Source organism: Mercenaria mercenaria, chromosome 6, assembly GCF_021730395.1.
Source record: "Mercenaria mercenaria strain notata chromosome 6, MADL_Memer_1, whole genome shotgun sequence".
NCBI lineage: Eukaryota > Metazoa > Mollusca > Bivalvia > Venerida > Veneridae > Mercenaria > Mercenaria mercenaria.
Window position 1 is genome coordinate 18292883 of NC_069366.1, and position 15160 is coordinate 18308042.

The following is a 15160-nucleotide window of genomic DNA, read 5'->3' on the forward strand; positions in this document are numbered from 1 at the left end:
TTTAATGTTGGGGCAATAAGAACAGCCAAGTTCCAAGGAAGCAGCCTCTCCGAAACTAAACCCTATACCAGTGTATATATGGATGCGTAAGTGATATTCATTTATACATGCGTAAATGATATTTATTTACACAAGATAAAACAAATAGACAATAAGGACAAAACAAAAATTAAAACACGGTGAGGCACGGTCATTATCTCACTATTTTGCATGAGTGTTTATTAATGTTAAATGTCATTTTATCGTCTGGTGTTTTTACATTATGTAAGATTTATCTTTTTTTGCCATTTCAGGTCAGATATAGACATTTGCTCAATACATCTGTGATGTTGTTTTTCAGAATTACAACTTCAGCTGTTACATCAGTATAGAGACTATGTAAGTACAGACGTTTCTCCACTTTTGCCAGAAGAAGAAGTGGATCTAAGTAAAGCTTTCGTACCATTAAAGTTTGTTGATGGAAATTCGTCTCAAAGGTCGGAGGAGTCTAAACAAGAAAGAAATATATCATCTCTAGGCGATATTCTTTTTGACGAATCAGGCCAAAAGTTTACTAACATTTATATCAGTGGGGTAGCAGGAATGGGAAAAACGACTTTCTGTAAGGCAATTTTGTTCCTATGGTTGAATGCACAAACGCAGAAAAAATGTCATTTTCACGTTGTTTCTCATGCTAAAGATGTCCCAGATAGGAATCATGATTTTCATGTTATAAGGCAGTTTGATTTTTTGTTTTATGTTTCACTGAGGCATGCTCTGGGTGAACATTTTGTAGAGCAGATGATCATAGACCAACTGCTTTACGAAGATCAATATGCCATACTTGAAAATGTGCTGAGAAAAGAACCAGATAAATGTTTGGTAATTCTTAATGGCCTAGATGAGTGGAAACCGTCTAAACCATTTAAAGATCTAAAGGGAAATATTGAAATACCTTTAAGGAAATGTAAGAGTAGTTACACAATAGTAACAACCACAAGACCCTGGAAACTAGACAATATACGGCCGTCTACAAAAGAAATTAATGCTGAAACAAAGCTGATTGGTATTGATCAAAACGAGAGAAACAGTTTGATAAAGTCAACCATTAACGAGTTAAACAGCAGAATGGAACACCACAAGCATATGTATATTTTTAAATTCAATGATGAAATTAAAAGGTTACAGCTGCATGATATATGCAAAACACCGATTCTGTTGAAACTTCTTGTCTGCTTATGGTACGAAGATAATACTCTTGGTAGTTCTTACTGCAGCATATACAGCTCAGTTATAAATGTCATATTAAAACATGCCGATGAACGGTATAAAAAAGATGAAGCATTCCAGAAATTAAAATCCGTTATTAAATGTAGCCAGACTAAGCAACTTCCTAAATGTTTCAAAGGTAAGCAACTTTGTTGGGAAATGTCCTCTTTGGTGTTTTCACTGAGCAAACTTGCATTTTTTGCATTTTTTGGTCATGATCGAGAATCAGCTCTTGTTTTTAAGCGAGATGATATTACGGCCTTTGGCTTGTCGGAGTCTCAGATCGAAATAAGCAAAAAAATTGGCTTATTGTCTGTGAGCAAACAACTGGGGCGATCTGCAATGCACCGGTACAGTTGCTTCTCGTTTGCTCATAAAACTATTCAAGAATTTTTCTGTGCTGTGTTCATTGGTGTCCAGTTTGAGGACAACGCCGTAGTTTCGGAAGAAATAAAGAGAAACTGGATCTCTGCTGAAAGAGTTCTTGGCGATTCTATCATTTTGAAATTTCTGTCTGGCATGAAACCAAACGTTTCTGAGATTTTATTTGAATTCATTTCTAAAGTACTGGTTGATGACAAAGAAATAAAATTTCGAATGTCGTCGGACATTTGCTCTCAAGATGTATCAAAGGGACATGCAGTGACTGCAGATATTCAGAACATGATGACTGACTGTGTATCTGAGAGTTTTCTTTGTGGCCATCATGATATAAAACTCAGTATTGTCGACATTGAGGTCACTGTTGACTCAAACATTGCGAAATACATCCCATGTTTCGATTTGAAAAAATTGAAGTCATTTAGACTTACAAGTAATAGAGCGGCAGTCGAAACTAATTACATGCACTTGCTTTTCGACTCTGACATACCAACTTTAAAAGTTATTGAATTAAATGTGATTCCACTATCTTGTTCACAACTCTGTCAGATACTTCTCAAGGCAAAACATTTGAGTCATCTCAGACTGCAAGACATTTCAATGAATTCCGGTTGCAATACAGACGAAACTGCTATGCCATCATTTGAGACTACTAAACTTACAGTGGTCCATCTGGAAGGAATTGAGTTATCAAGTAACTCAACGGAAGAAATGCGTGTGCTAACGTCTATTCTTTCGCTTTCTCCTTACTTACATCATGTAGACATATCCGGCATTTATTGCGTAAAGAAATACTGGACGCATTTCCATCGAGACAATGAAAAATGGAACAATGTTGCGTGCATACGATATTTACGTGTTGAAAATGTAAAAATTCCAGTTTGTACATTTTACTGTTTGCTCTGCCTGATGCAGTCGTCAAAACTCACTGAGTTGACGTTTTGTAACATAAACTTGACAGATGGTCGGGAAAATTTGCCTGAATCTTGCATTGTATCAAAAAACACTGCATATGAAACTTTGAATACAGTATTACTTGGTAATGTTTCAAGTTTAACCGATACGACGTGTAATATTCTTTGCACTGCTATTTGCAATGCACATACGGTACATATATGTGTCATGGAGCTTCCTTGTTTACTGAAAGATGCCTTTTTTAACACAGTAACACGATCAAGTTCACTAAGATCGCTACTGTTTTCATACGTCAGATGTTCAGACTTGATAAAGAACAAAGACCATATTTGCCGGTCTAATATTGTATTAGATTCGTCCGCACTGATCAGATATCGAACTTTCAGATATTTCACTTCACTTCAAAAGCTTATTTTTACGAGTCCAAGATTATGTCACGCACAGTTGCATATTCTAGTCAATTTCATCAGGAATGCCCGTAAACTTACAGAATTAGACATGTATGACGTAATATGTATTGATAAAGAAGAGACTTGTATGCACAAAGTTGACTTCTCACTACTCACAGAACTTACGACAGTAAACCTTCGTACAGTTTGTTTTGAAGTCGTTAATTGTTGCACACAACATTTAGAATCACTTACATATGTTCCATTGGACAAAAAGGATGCAAAGGTTGATTTTCTAAAATTTGCTCCCTATCTTAGCAAATTAGAATTATCATACCCTGACAGCATATCTATCACAACAGTAATTCCTACCCTCAGACAGCTTAGGTACTTGACTTTGAATAATGTGGACTTCCAAAATGAGGAATTGATCCTTTCCCCACTGATGAGAAATCTGACTGAAGTGCGATTATGTATATTTAAGATGACGGTAGATGCACTCGGGAGGTTTATGACAAGCGTTGAACTTTTAAGGCAACCTGTCCGGGTTATACTTAGTCACTTTGATATAAAGCAGTCAGATAAAAACGTTGAATCTAATAAAGTTACTTGTTTAACGGACCCGCCAAAGTCAATTGTAGTTTGGACACCATGTATTGAGCAGAATTTCTCAGTAGTAGAATTTGATTCAAAAACGGGCAGAGTTGCTTATATTAGACGAGATGGAAACAAGTTATCGGGGACAAGATTATCATTTAGCCTGGATACCTAAATTGTCTGGGATATGATGTTGTTACCGGTTTTCCTACGACCTACATTGACTCATTTCCGACTTATTTTTTGTACGGCCTTGATTAAATTATCATCATTTGAGCTTGGCGTTCTTTCGTAACTATTCCTGAGATAGCTAATCTACCTGGTAGCAAAACTGCATGATCGTCAAAAAACATTTAGTAAATTTAAAGATAATTTCGCACCTACGGAAGTGTCAATGCATTATTTATTTAGCAATAAGATCCGCAATTGAGACGACCTTTATCACATAAAGGGATGAAACTACTTACCATATATGAGGGAAAAAAAGATGAATTCTGGTTGTTACGTAAGTGTACTCAGATAGCTCAAGCTGAAAACAACGTTGAAGTTGATAAAGATATTCAACAAGCCCAAAATTTTCATGGTATGAGCAAAAGTAGTTTCTGGAAATGTTCGAAAATAATACTTACAGTAGTGATTCCATTATTTTGATAACACAGTTATATGTGTTAGGCAAATAAACTATAAAACAGACCAAAATTGAAAGTAACGTTGGATGAATACAATCTAAAAAGTAAATATTTAATTGAACTTAAGACACTACATCTTGTCAATAATGTAGTTCCAAGCTATCTGTGATTTCAACATTAGTCTTTTATACTCGTAGAAAACAGTTTACTCCATGTCATCCGCGAAAAATATCAACACTATGAAACATTGAAGTAATGTATTAATCATAAATCAAGAAAACATGAGCTTGAAGCACTTATGGTGGTAAAAGCTATCAGTTACTACTGTTTGCGACATATCTGAAAGGAAAGTAGAAATAACACTGGCACCAGACTAGAAAGAAAATACCACTGAACATGTTATACCATACCCCTAGGTATACTATAATGACCGTGGTCATGAGGGGAAAAATCTCACATAAAACGCGTAATTCAGTATATTGGCACTAAGTATATTGAAAAAGTGGTAATTTATCTTCCATCATGCCCAAATCATATTGTTTCAGTAGTTCATATTGCAGAGGCACTCAAAATATATTATGCTTTTTTCAATCTTACAGAAAAAAACGTGATTGATTACGTCTTGACGACATGCACATGTTAGACGGAATGAAAAAGAACATAAAGAAAACGAAAAATATTTACAGTTATACAATAAAATTCGGAATGTTGTATGAATGTCAACTTTGAAATGATTTTAAATAAATTTAAAATCATACAATGGTACACAGTTGTATCGTTTATTTGATTCACATTGCACATTTATGCTGCATATACACATTCTGGCGAACACTGTAGCTAAACGAGGATTGATAAACATTTCCATACCAGCCAGTCAGAAAAAAAAATTATTATATAGACCGGAACTACACTAGGAAAATTCATCCAGGTTTTTTATGTAACGTTGATATAGATATAAATAACGCAGAATGTATCTACGGTAAGAAATATTAAGACAATGTTACCAGTAAACGACGGAATATAAATTACCACTTGTTCAATAAGCAGTATGGAACTGCGCGTTCTAGGTGAGAAAAGCGCGATTGAATTGGTTAGTATATTAGGGGTAGAATATAACATGTACAGCGTTGTTGTTTTTCTATCTGGTCTGGTGTCAGTGAGCAATACCTGCTAAATGTTATTTCCTGATTAAAGTTAAACGGTGTTGGAACAGTTTACAGGTCAATGTGCCACACTATGTTTACACATGTACTTGTTTGATAAAAAACCTATGTTTAATTATTACGACTTTAAAAACAAAAATAGTTTCTTCTATTTAAATAGGTGAAACGTGAACATTTACTTTCAATTAATACATAAAAGTACATCTTTTTGCAATATAATGAAATGTCCTTTAAGAAATGCACCTCCTCTTTATAAATACATAATAAAATTTTTTGATTCAGATAATTTTAGGCTGTACTTTTTGTTAGAGCAAGCATTTAGTATGCAGAATATAATTATAAAAACACCATTAAAATGTTAGGTTGGCAGTTAGTGTATGATATGACTAGAATGTACAGCTGTACAATATATTAAATAATATATATTTTAGTGACGTCAATATGAGGATTGATCGATGTTGGAAAAGTCAGGGAATACAAACAAGTGTAAATGATCAGTTGTTTAAGTTTCAAACAAATCGATTACTTGATCAAAATCTGATTCCAACAACTTGTAAATTATTTGTAAAAAGATATAAAATCTAAAAGTTTAGATTTCATTCCTTGTAAATCGTCGTTTTGTATTGTGTATGGTGCCACACCAATCTGACTAAAGTACATCTCCTATTACGCTACGCATAGGATCTGAGAACGACCTATTCATTGCCTCGTTCTGACGATGCTTTCGCTAGCCAATCAGAGCCTAACTTACAACATCTTGCAAATCTACCTGTAGCCTTGACTTTTGATATTTACAATTCTTATGTCGTAATGTATCAGATAGCCGCCTAGCTCAATCGGTAGGCCACTTGCTTTGTAAGCGAGGGGTCCCGGGTTCGAGCCCTGGAATGACTGCACATTTTTCTTACTCTTTGACATTCGAACAAGTCGTCTGATTGGATAAAATAAAAATAGCAATACTGGAAATCCAAGATCTACAGAAGACGAATGTGAATGGGTCGTTCTCAGATCTTCGTTAAGAAGATCAAGTACTTTAGTCAGATTGGGTGCCACACCAGTGTGATGATTAAACTTATTATTTATGCAAAATGATGTGCACTATTTATCTACAGACCTGCTTCTACATTTTCATGGCGTATGGGTGTTTGGGAATGTCGTTGCCATGACAACACAATTAATATTAATTCGTAAAATATGGTTGAATTTGAATTATCTTAGATAACAGAATAACAATATACAAATATTTAGTTTCTAGTATCTGCAAGGACATAAGAAAAAACATGTTTTTTTTCTGTGTTAAACACTTTCTATTAATAATTATGCAATAACATTTTTTTATTATACAATAATTATTTCATGTCATTAACACAACTTTTTTCATGGAACGGTCAATTTTCTATGTGGTTATTTACAGTAGCATGTTTTGTTATTATATGAAAGTTAGTTAGTCACTAAATGTTTATGAACGACAAATCTTAAAAACAATAGCTCTTTGGATACTATAGATATTTTACATGTGCCCAAGTTAGTTTAACTGGATGTCCTATATATGTATAAGTTCCATTTATCAAATATCTCTATCAAGTATCATTTAGTCTGTGTAGTGTTTGATTTATTGCATAGTATAGCACTCGATACTTACTATTGATTGTATACAAAGATGATTCTGCTGTGAAACTGCTGTACAAATATTAATTTCATAATCTGTTTCCATATTTTTTTGTACAATTTTTGTTATACGAGGGTGATTCAATGATTTTTTGCCGCTAATGGACTTCCACATTAACTATTGTACATAACAGCACGGGAGGTTCATATACCCAGTAAAGGATTTTACTCAACATACCCGTGAAATCTCGAATTAATCCATACAATTGACCAAGTTATACATTGTTGAATTATATACACTTGTAAACTGTAATTACATTTCTATGCTTTATTCTAACACGATCCGCAGCAATTGCTATATAAACATATAGCGAAATCGCCTATACATGAATCTACGATGAAATAAGGTTGGCTGTTACATTTCACTCCCTATGATTGTAACATAAGAAATTCTACTTCAGTTCCATTACATACGAATTATTTCAGGGCCAAACGGTTGAAAACAGCATTTCAAAAACATAAATATAATAAAGTCATACTGACTTATGTGTAGGTCCGTAAAACACGTTCTGATCTCTACGAGCGAATTCAAATAGCCTAATTATGATTCAGTAGTGACGTCATAAATGTATGACAAAGTATGACGTCATAATGATGTGACGTCATATAAAAGTTAAGCTCGTCACTCGTAACACATGGTCAACTCGCCTAATTTGATGATTCTGTTCATAATTAGTTTGCGAACTGTTAGATTACTAATTTATGAATACTTCTCAAAATTTTGATAAAAAAGAAACAAATATCTATACCTTCCATTGGCTATGCAACACTTTCTAACCATAGGGGGTAAATTGTAACAGCATATAACCCGAATGACGTATTACGCTGAAAATGTAGTACTTTAAAATGTGAATTATTTGCGTTGTTAGAATCGAAATAATAAATATGTTCCAATAATTTTATCAATTAATAAAATATGGGCAGGAGTTTGGATGCGTAATAATTAAATCACGAGTGCGTAACACGAGTGATTTAATTATTCGCATCCAAACGACTTAATCTTAATCTTAAATAAAACGTGAAAAAATAGAAGTTATGGCTCACATTAATGTTTGGATTTCTTTGCGGGTATTGCCAAAAGAGATATATTCTGACTTTTTCGTATCCGTGGTGGTTTTATAATGACGTTAGGAACAGTTTTTGTTGGGTTAAAAAATTCAAGAGGTCAAAATTTGTCTTCAAAACTTCCCAGACGTGTCATCTCTAGCAACAAACAAAAAAATTGTTGCCATAAGAGGTATAGTAAATAGTCGATATTCAATTTTCCAAATAGCTCTCACTATAGACATTTCAGACGATACTGTCCATTATACTCTTACTAACCGTTTGAAATTACAGAACGTTTGTGAAAGATGGGTCCTCCATTTGTTGACTCCAAACCAACAGTCCAAACATTTAGATTTTGCCAAAAACTATTGAAAAATAAAAATGTATTCCAAAGAACATACCTGAATTGCTCATAGGGCATGAAACTTGGGTTTGAGTCCCTGCATATCATAAATAACATACATTGGCTGAGTAACAGTCTATATACAGAAGTAAAAAGTTACATCTGTCAAAACATTGCAAAGTGAAGGTGTCAAAGGCATTCATTACAATGCGTCTGCCCACAAATGTTAAATTGTAGTCTTTCTTAGAACAAGAAAAGGTTATTCAGGTTGAGCACTCACCTCATTTTCCTGGCCTACGTCCCATTGACTTTCTCCTATTTGTTAGAGAAAATGCTCGAAGGTAAACGCCGTGACACTAGTGTCTCAACAGTACAAAAAGTAGATGTTTTGCAGCGTTTAGGTCATGAATAGGAATTCTAAAAATGTTTCTGAGCAAGGCGAATTCTTTGAAGGGATGAGGTGAAATTTATCTTCATCTGAGTAATAACTGAGGCATACGTATACTGATGGCAAAATTTTTGAATCAACTTCGTAGATTAAATTTCACCTAACTTGAGTTTCATTCAGGATACTTTTGCATGATCAAATCTATCTTTTGTTTGTGAGATATATGATCATGTATAGAATACCAGAGAAAATTTAATGTAAGATTATTTTTGTTTTGTGTTCTGTTGGATTATTTGAAACTGTTAATAGATTCTAGTCATATAAATTATTGTATTTTTTTCTATTAAAGATTTTCCGTAACACTTTTTGTTAAAGTTCACTAACTTCATATGGTCTTGGTTTAGTTCAAGAACCTTAATTTGTTCATTTGCTAAAGGTAGAACCCTATCTGTGGTAAGATTATTATTGTTTTGTTTTACAAGAAGTGGTTTGATGCAAAGGTTGTTATACTTCTTGTTATCGTACATTTTTATTCATTTAATAACTGATCAGATGCATGATTATGAAGTGACATTGTGTCTCTCCTTATATTCGTTTGTCTGTTAGTTACAAAATATTGTTCATTCTATATTGCATTACACCATTCATTTTCAAAACACTTAGCGTAAGTATTTGATATGGTGAGACGGCATGCAGAATAAAACGTTCATGTTTGCCAGTTTAACATAAAGGTTGCACAATGAGATCAAAGGTCAAAGGAGAGAGTTTTTTGTCAATTCAATATTTTTAACGCCGCAAATACCTTGTGTGTGTGTATGTGTGTGCGTGTGTGTGTGTTTCAACATTTTTTCAGTCATATAAACGACGGTGTCTACTTGTAGCAGTGAGCACAAAGCCCAACTTTATAGTGCTGCCTCACTGGAATATCACGCCGTAGACACGTGGCATTACACCCCACCCAGTCACATTATACTGACACCGGACTGACCAGTCCTAGCACTATCCCCTTAATGCTAAGCGCCAAGCGAGGGAGCTGCTAGTACCATTTTTTACGTCTTTGGTATGACGCGGCCGGGGATCGAACCCACGACCTCCCGCACTCGAAGCGGACGCTCTACTGCTAGGCTACTGAGGCGGTCGCAAATCCTTGGTTCAAGGTCAAAGTCGTAAGACGATATAAAAAATAAGAAGTCATTTTTTATGCCCGTTTCATATTTATCCCGTATACAATTTTCAAAAAGTGTTGGAAAACATATTGCAACGACATTTAGAATGCAACCTTAAGCTTTATTCAAGGTTATGGTTATACTAAGAGATCAAAGGTCAGGTCAAAGTCAGTATGCCTCTAAACATCTTATTAACATTAAGTGAAATTTTCCATACAATGAGACAATTTTTGAATATAATCTTCGGTAATGTTGGTTTAAAAACAATGTCGCACATGAGCTCAAAGAAAATGTGGTAAATTATGAACTTATTTCTGCAAGTTGTAAGGAATGCTGGTTCAAAGTCAATGCCTAATTCAAAGGTTATATATTAAACAGACAGTTTATATAATTGCTTAAAGATTATTCTTTGTTTATTCATTGAATGTATGGCATGTCGTTTTGGTAGAGATATGTTTTATTTATTTCCATAAAATAACCATCTGGTTCCGTTAATGCACAAGAAATATTGAAATAAAAAAAAAACATTTTTTTATTTGTACATTTGTAAATATATTATTTAATTTTGTTATTCTTGGTGTAAATAAATAATTCAATCAAGTTATGCGATGAAACAAAAAGGTTCATTTTATTTGTAGTGTTAGCTGCCAAATGTTGCCTATTTATGAATAAAAAAGAATGTTATTCTTTATGGTATGTATTGTCCCATAAAATATCTTTATTTTCATGTAATGTACAGGTAAAATAGTGTTGTTATGTTTATATAAATCCAGCGTTTGTGTTCAGTGTGATCAATGATGTGATCAATGATTGTTGCAATTACTATTATTATGTGTGCCAAATTTTGATGTAATTATCGCTTTTAATTTCATTTCATTTTGTGGACGAACCGTCAGGGGAGGTAACTAGAGTCACGTATTGGGACTAAACCTACGTAACTAGTCAACGAGACTAATGTTGTCGTTGCTTGACTCTTTATGTTTTTGTTGTTCTTCAAGTTAAAATAGGTTTGAGATGATAATAGAAACATACTTTGACAACTTATTATTAAAACAGATTTACAAAATGAATTTTCACATAGTCGGCATGAATCATGCAAAGAAAAACATCATCTAAAAGAAATGAACGTCCCTTAATGCAGGTCGTGTAAATGTGTGACAAAATTGTATAAAATTGATATATTAAATATTTTGTTTTTGTGCTACATGATATTTTCTATTCTTATGTTCTGAAATATTTGTCATAGGTATGAATACTTGATAATCACATTAGAAAGAATTATTGAATCCATTGTTTTGATTACTATCCTTTATGACTAAGACTGTGTACGTGCATTTTGCAATAGAGCAGTGTCTAATTATTCAGTTACGCATATTCTATATTTGTAAGCTTAATTAAGGCTGATTCATTTGTTTAGATATATTGGAGCTTCAAGTCCTAATATCACATTTTTCAATCACTTTTGAAGGTGTAAATACAAATGAAAAGAGTACTATATAAATGTAGTATAAGACATTTATATTATTGTCTATTTTGTTTGACACTGCGGCATTTTGTTGTGTTTGAAAGTGCTAAAAATAATGTATATTATTTACATTTTATTCCTTCTACATGGAAATTGTTTTTATGTTAACTAATTTACTTTTATAGTACTAATAATTCGTACATATGTAATAATGATGAATGACATATTTTTAGTATCGAATTGATGATGCTGAGTATTATCTTTCAAAGCCTGTTATATCTTATCGGTATAAAGACTTTGGATATGATTAGTATCGATACTGAAATTGTCTCTTTGTTTTGTTTTGTTTTTTTGTTCATGAACAGGACAAAAATAAAGTAAACTGAAGTAAATCTTGTTATTGTCATTACAATTAACAGATGTATGATATCTTTCTTTATTTCGTATTGATTTTTTTCAAAGCCACATGAAATTCTAGCGTGGAATTATGCCATTATATTTTGCTCACGTTCATCTAATGTAAAGGTTATATGCTAATTTACCTAATGACCCTGTATCTTTTAAAATATTGAGAACTGCTTTTAGACTGTCTTCGTAAAGGCTCCATTTTAAAAGAAAGAGGCTGTTTACACACTAAGGCTTATCTAATGTCTTGATTTCATACTATGTATGTTACTTCAAAAGAGAAGATAACTAAGATTATTTAAGAGGTGTGGTTCTTTAATTAAACAGTCTCTTCTATAAGACTAATATAACAATAAATTCCCTTCCGTGGCGTGAAGGTAATCCTGTAAAGAAGTGTAGATTGTTCATTATTGACGACAGCTTTATGGCTATGTTTCTCTTCACGTCCTCGCATTGCTATCTTTTGTTGTATTCAGTAACTTTCTTCTACCCTCTCATTTGATTGGTCGCTATTTACATTAAAGTTTCGGAAATGACGGACAGATGGGTCAAAATGATTCCAGTATAGCCCAAGCCATTCCCTTCAAACTTGTTTTGTGGTATTATTAGCTCACAGGAGCACAACACGCACAATTTCAGCTATTGAGATTACCTAAACACAACGTACTCAGGGTTAATTATTCAGATCACTCGCCTTCCGTTTTACGTCCATTGTTTTGTATGTCCGTTAACTTTTTTTTGTTTGTAACTTTTTGCCACGGCAACAGAACGGAATAAGAAAAAAACTTCTTGCCAGAAACAGTTGAATTCAAAATAGTACATAAAATTCTCATTAGGTGAGCGTCTACTAAGATTTACAAATTATTTTGATTAACATTTACTTATGTATACGGTGGTATGTTTAGGACATGCAATTATTTTTTTTAATTAAATCATCTCGGGCGCACGACATTTTATCTAGAGCGTTCGACATCTTATCTCGTACGCTCGACATCTTGTCTAGTGCGCACGACACCTTATCTTAAGCGACGTGCGCACAACATCTTATCTTAAGCAATCAACATCTTATCTCGTGCGCAAGACATCTTGTCCCGAGCGATTAACATCTTGTCTCGTGCGCACAACATTTTATCTCAAGCGATCAACATCTTATCTCATGCGCATGACATCTTATCTCAAGCGATTATCTCGTGCGAAAAACGTCTTATCTTAAGCGATCGACATTTTATCTCGTGCGCACGACATCTTATCTCGAGCAATCGGCATCTTTTCTCGCGCGCATGACATCTTATCGCGAGCGCTCGACATCTTATCTCGTGCGCTCGACATCTTATCTCATGCGCTGAACATCTTATCTCGTCCGCATAACGTCTTATCTCAAGCGATCAACATGTTATCTGGTGCTTACGACATCTTATCTCGAGGGATCAACATCTTATCTCGGGCGCACGACATCTTATCTCGAGTGCTCGAGCGCACGACATCTTATCTATATATATTTAGGCCCTTTGTGTGTATTTAGCTCATCAGTAAAACATACGGACAAGTTGATAATTAGGGTCCCGCCTATTCCGACGTTATTCAAACTTCCCAGAAGTACATTTACATGTTTATCACATCATTTTGCGACAGTGCTCATAATTGGTCATCCCATCTTCAAAATTAAATGAACATAATCAATGATGCTTACTGCATGTTAAAATAGCAACAAATCGCAGTTCGACTGATAAATTTGCACAGAAAAGTTATAAAATAGCATGCATGAATTATGGGGAATCAAGGAAATTCTTTAATATATGGGGGAAGCCTACATACTAAATCTTTTTTTTTTTCTTTTTTGTCAAGGACTTAAATTATTTCTTTGCGTCATAACTGAATTTCTGATTTTTTGCTGCCTTTGTTATCAGTTTGCGTATTCAAATTATAACCCTGCAAACACGTATAACGGTTATAAGTTTAATCGAAACAAAAGCAAGAACGGTGGCAGTCGTATGTTTTTACTGATGATCTGAGTTCACAAAAGGGCCTTAAAATATATTGATAATATGTCGTGCGCACGAGATAAGATGTCGATCGCTCGAGATAATATGTCGAGCGCTCGAGATAAGATGTCGAGCGCTCGAGATAAGATGTCGTACGCACGAGATAAAATGCCGATCGCTCGAGATAAGATGTCGTGCGCACGAGATAAGATGTTTATCGCTCGAGATAAGATGTCGTGCGCACGAGATAAGATGTTGATCGCTCAAGATGAGATGTCTAGCGCACGAGATAATATATTGAGCGCTCGAAATAAGATATCGAGTGCTCGAGATAAGATGTTGTGCTCATGAGATAAGATGGCAATCGCTCGAGATAAGATGCCGTGCGCACGAGATAAGATGTTGTGTGGACGAGATAAAATGTCGAGCGCACGAGATAAGATGTCGAGCGCTCGAGATAAGATGTAGTGCGCACGAGATAATTTAATTTTAAAAATGATAATTGCATGTCCTAAACATACCACCGTATATATGTAAATGTTGGGATCTTTATAAATAATCTTCATGTCAGAAACTGCTACCAAAATGAGTTTACGTATATCAATTCTTAACGATTGGATCATGCATAAAATGTATATAATTATCTATGCAAAATTATATTTGTATGAAATATGCATGTGTTTTAAAGACAAAAGCAAACGTAGTTACTCCATGATACAAAGTTTTAGTATGAAAGAAGTGATATTCTATGCTAATGTATATCATATATAATCTCATTTGGTACCCATAAGAAGAGTTGGCATTTATTCTATGGTAATGTATACCAGATACAATTTTACTTGCTATGGTTATAAAAAAAAATTAAGAAATGATTATAATACTCCTAATATAAATATTACTATATAAATATTGTTTGCACCTTCTACTTGAAAGAAGCGACATTTAACTTCAATATAGCATAATTAAAATTAATAACATGTTATAAGTAAAGATGTACATGTAGCTCGCATTGTTTACAACGATAATCATAATAACGAAAGTAGTTACGATCCTAAATAACTTCCCACAAATTAATATTTCCTCAGGAAACTCTCATCTTTTTATGCTTCTTTTTTTTTCCTTTTGCTATGTTTTTTGTTCTTTCCATTTTTTGTTTGAGAATATGCTACTGTACTATTTTTGTGTCGGCTTATGTGGTCATGTTTTGTGCTCTGGTCCTCGCTGGCTTCGGTGTGGGGGCTCGCGGGGGGATTACATTTGCGCACTTGTTCTATTTATTCTTGCTAAGCTTGAACTTCACATTTTTTACTCGTAATATAACTCGTGCGCGAATCGAGGCGACGACTCAAGATAGTATCAATCTTAAACCGTATC

At 34.0% G+C, this 15160-nt stretch overlaps 1 protein-coding gene across 1 annotated transcript in view; it reads left to right on the top strand.

Moving 5' to 3' along the window:
- Positions 1–11791, top strand: part of LOC123549520 (uncharacterized) — a 42854-nt gene extending 31063 nt beyond the window's left edge. Inside the window, exon 6 of the mRNA XM_053545270.1 lies at positions 341–11791. Coding sequence (XP_053401245.1) covers positions 341–3705 — 3365 coding nt within the window. The 3' untranslated portion in view covers positions 3706–11791. The remainder of the gene's footprint in view (positions 1–340) is intronic.
- Positions 11792–15160: the final 3369 nt, after the last annotated feature.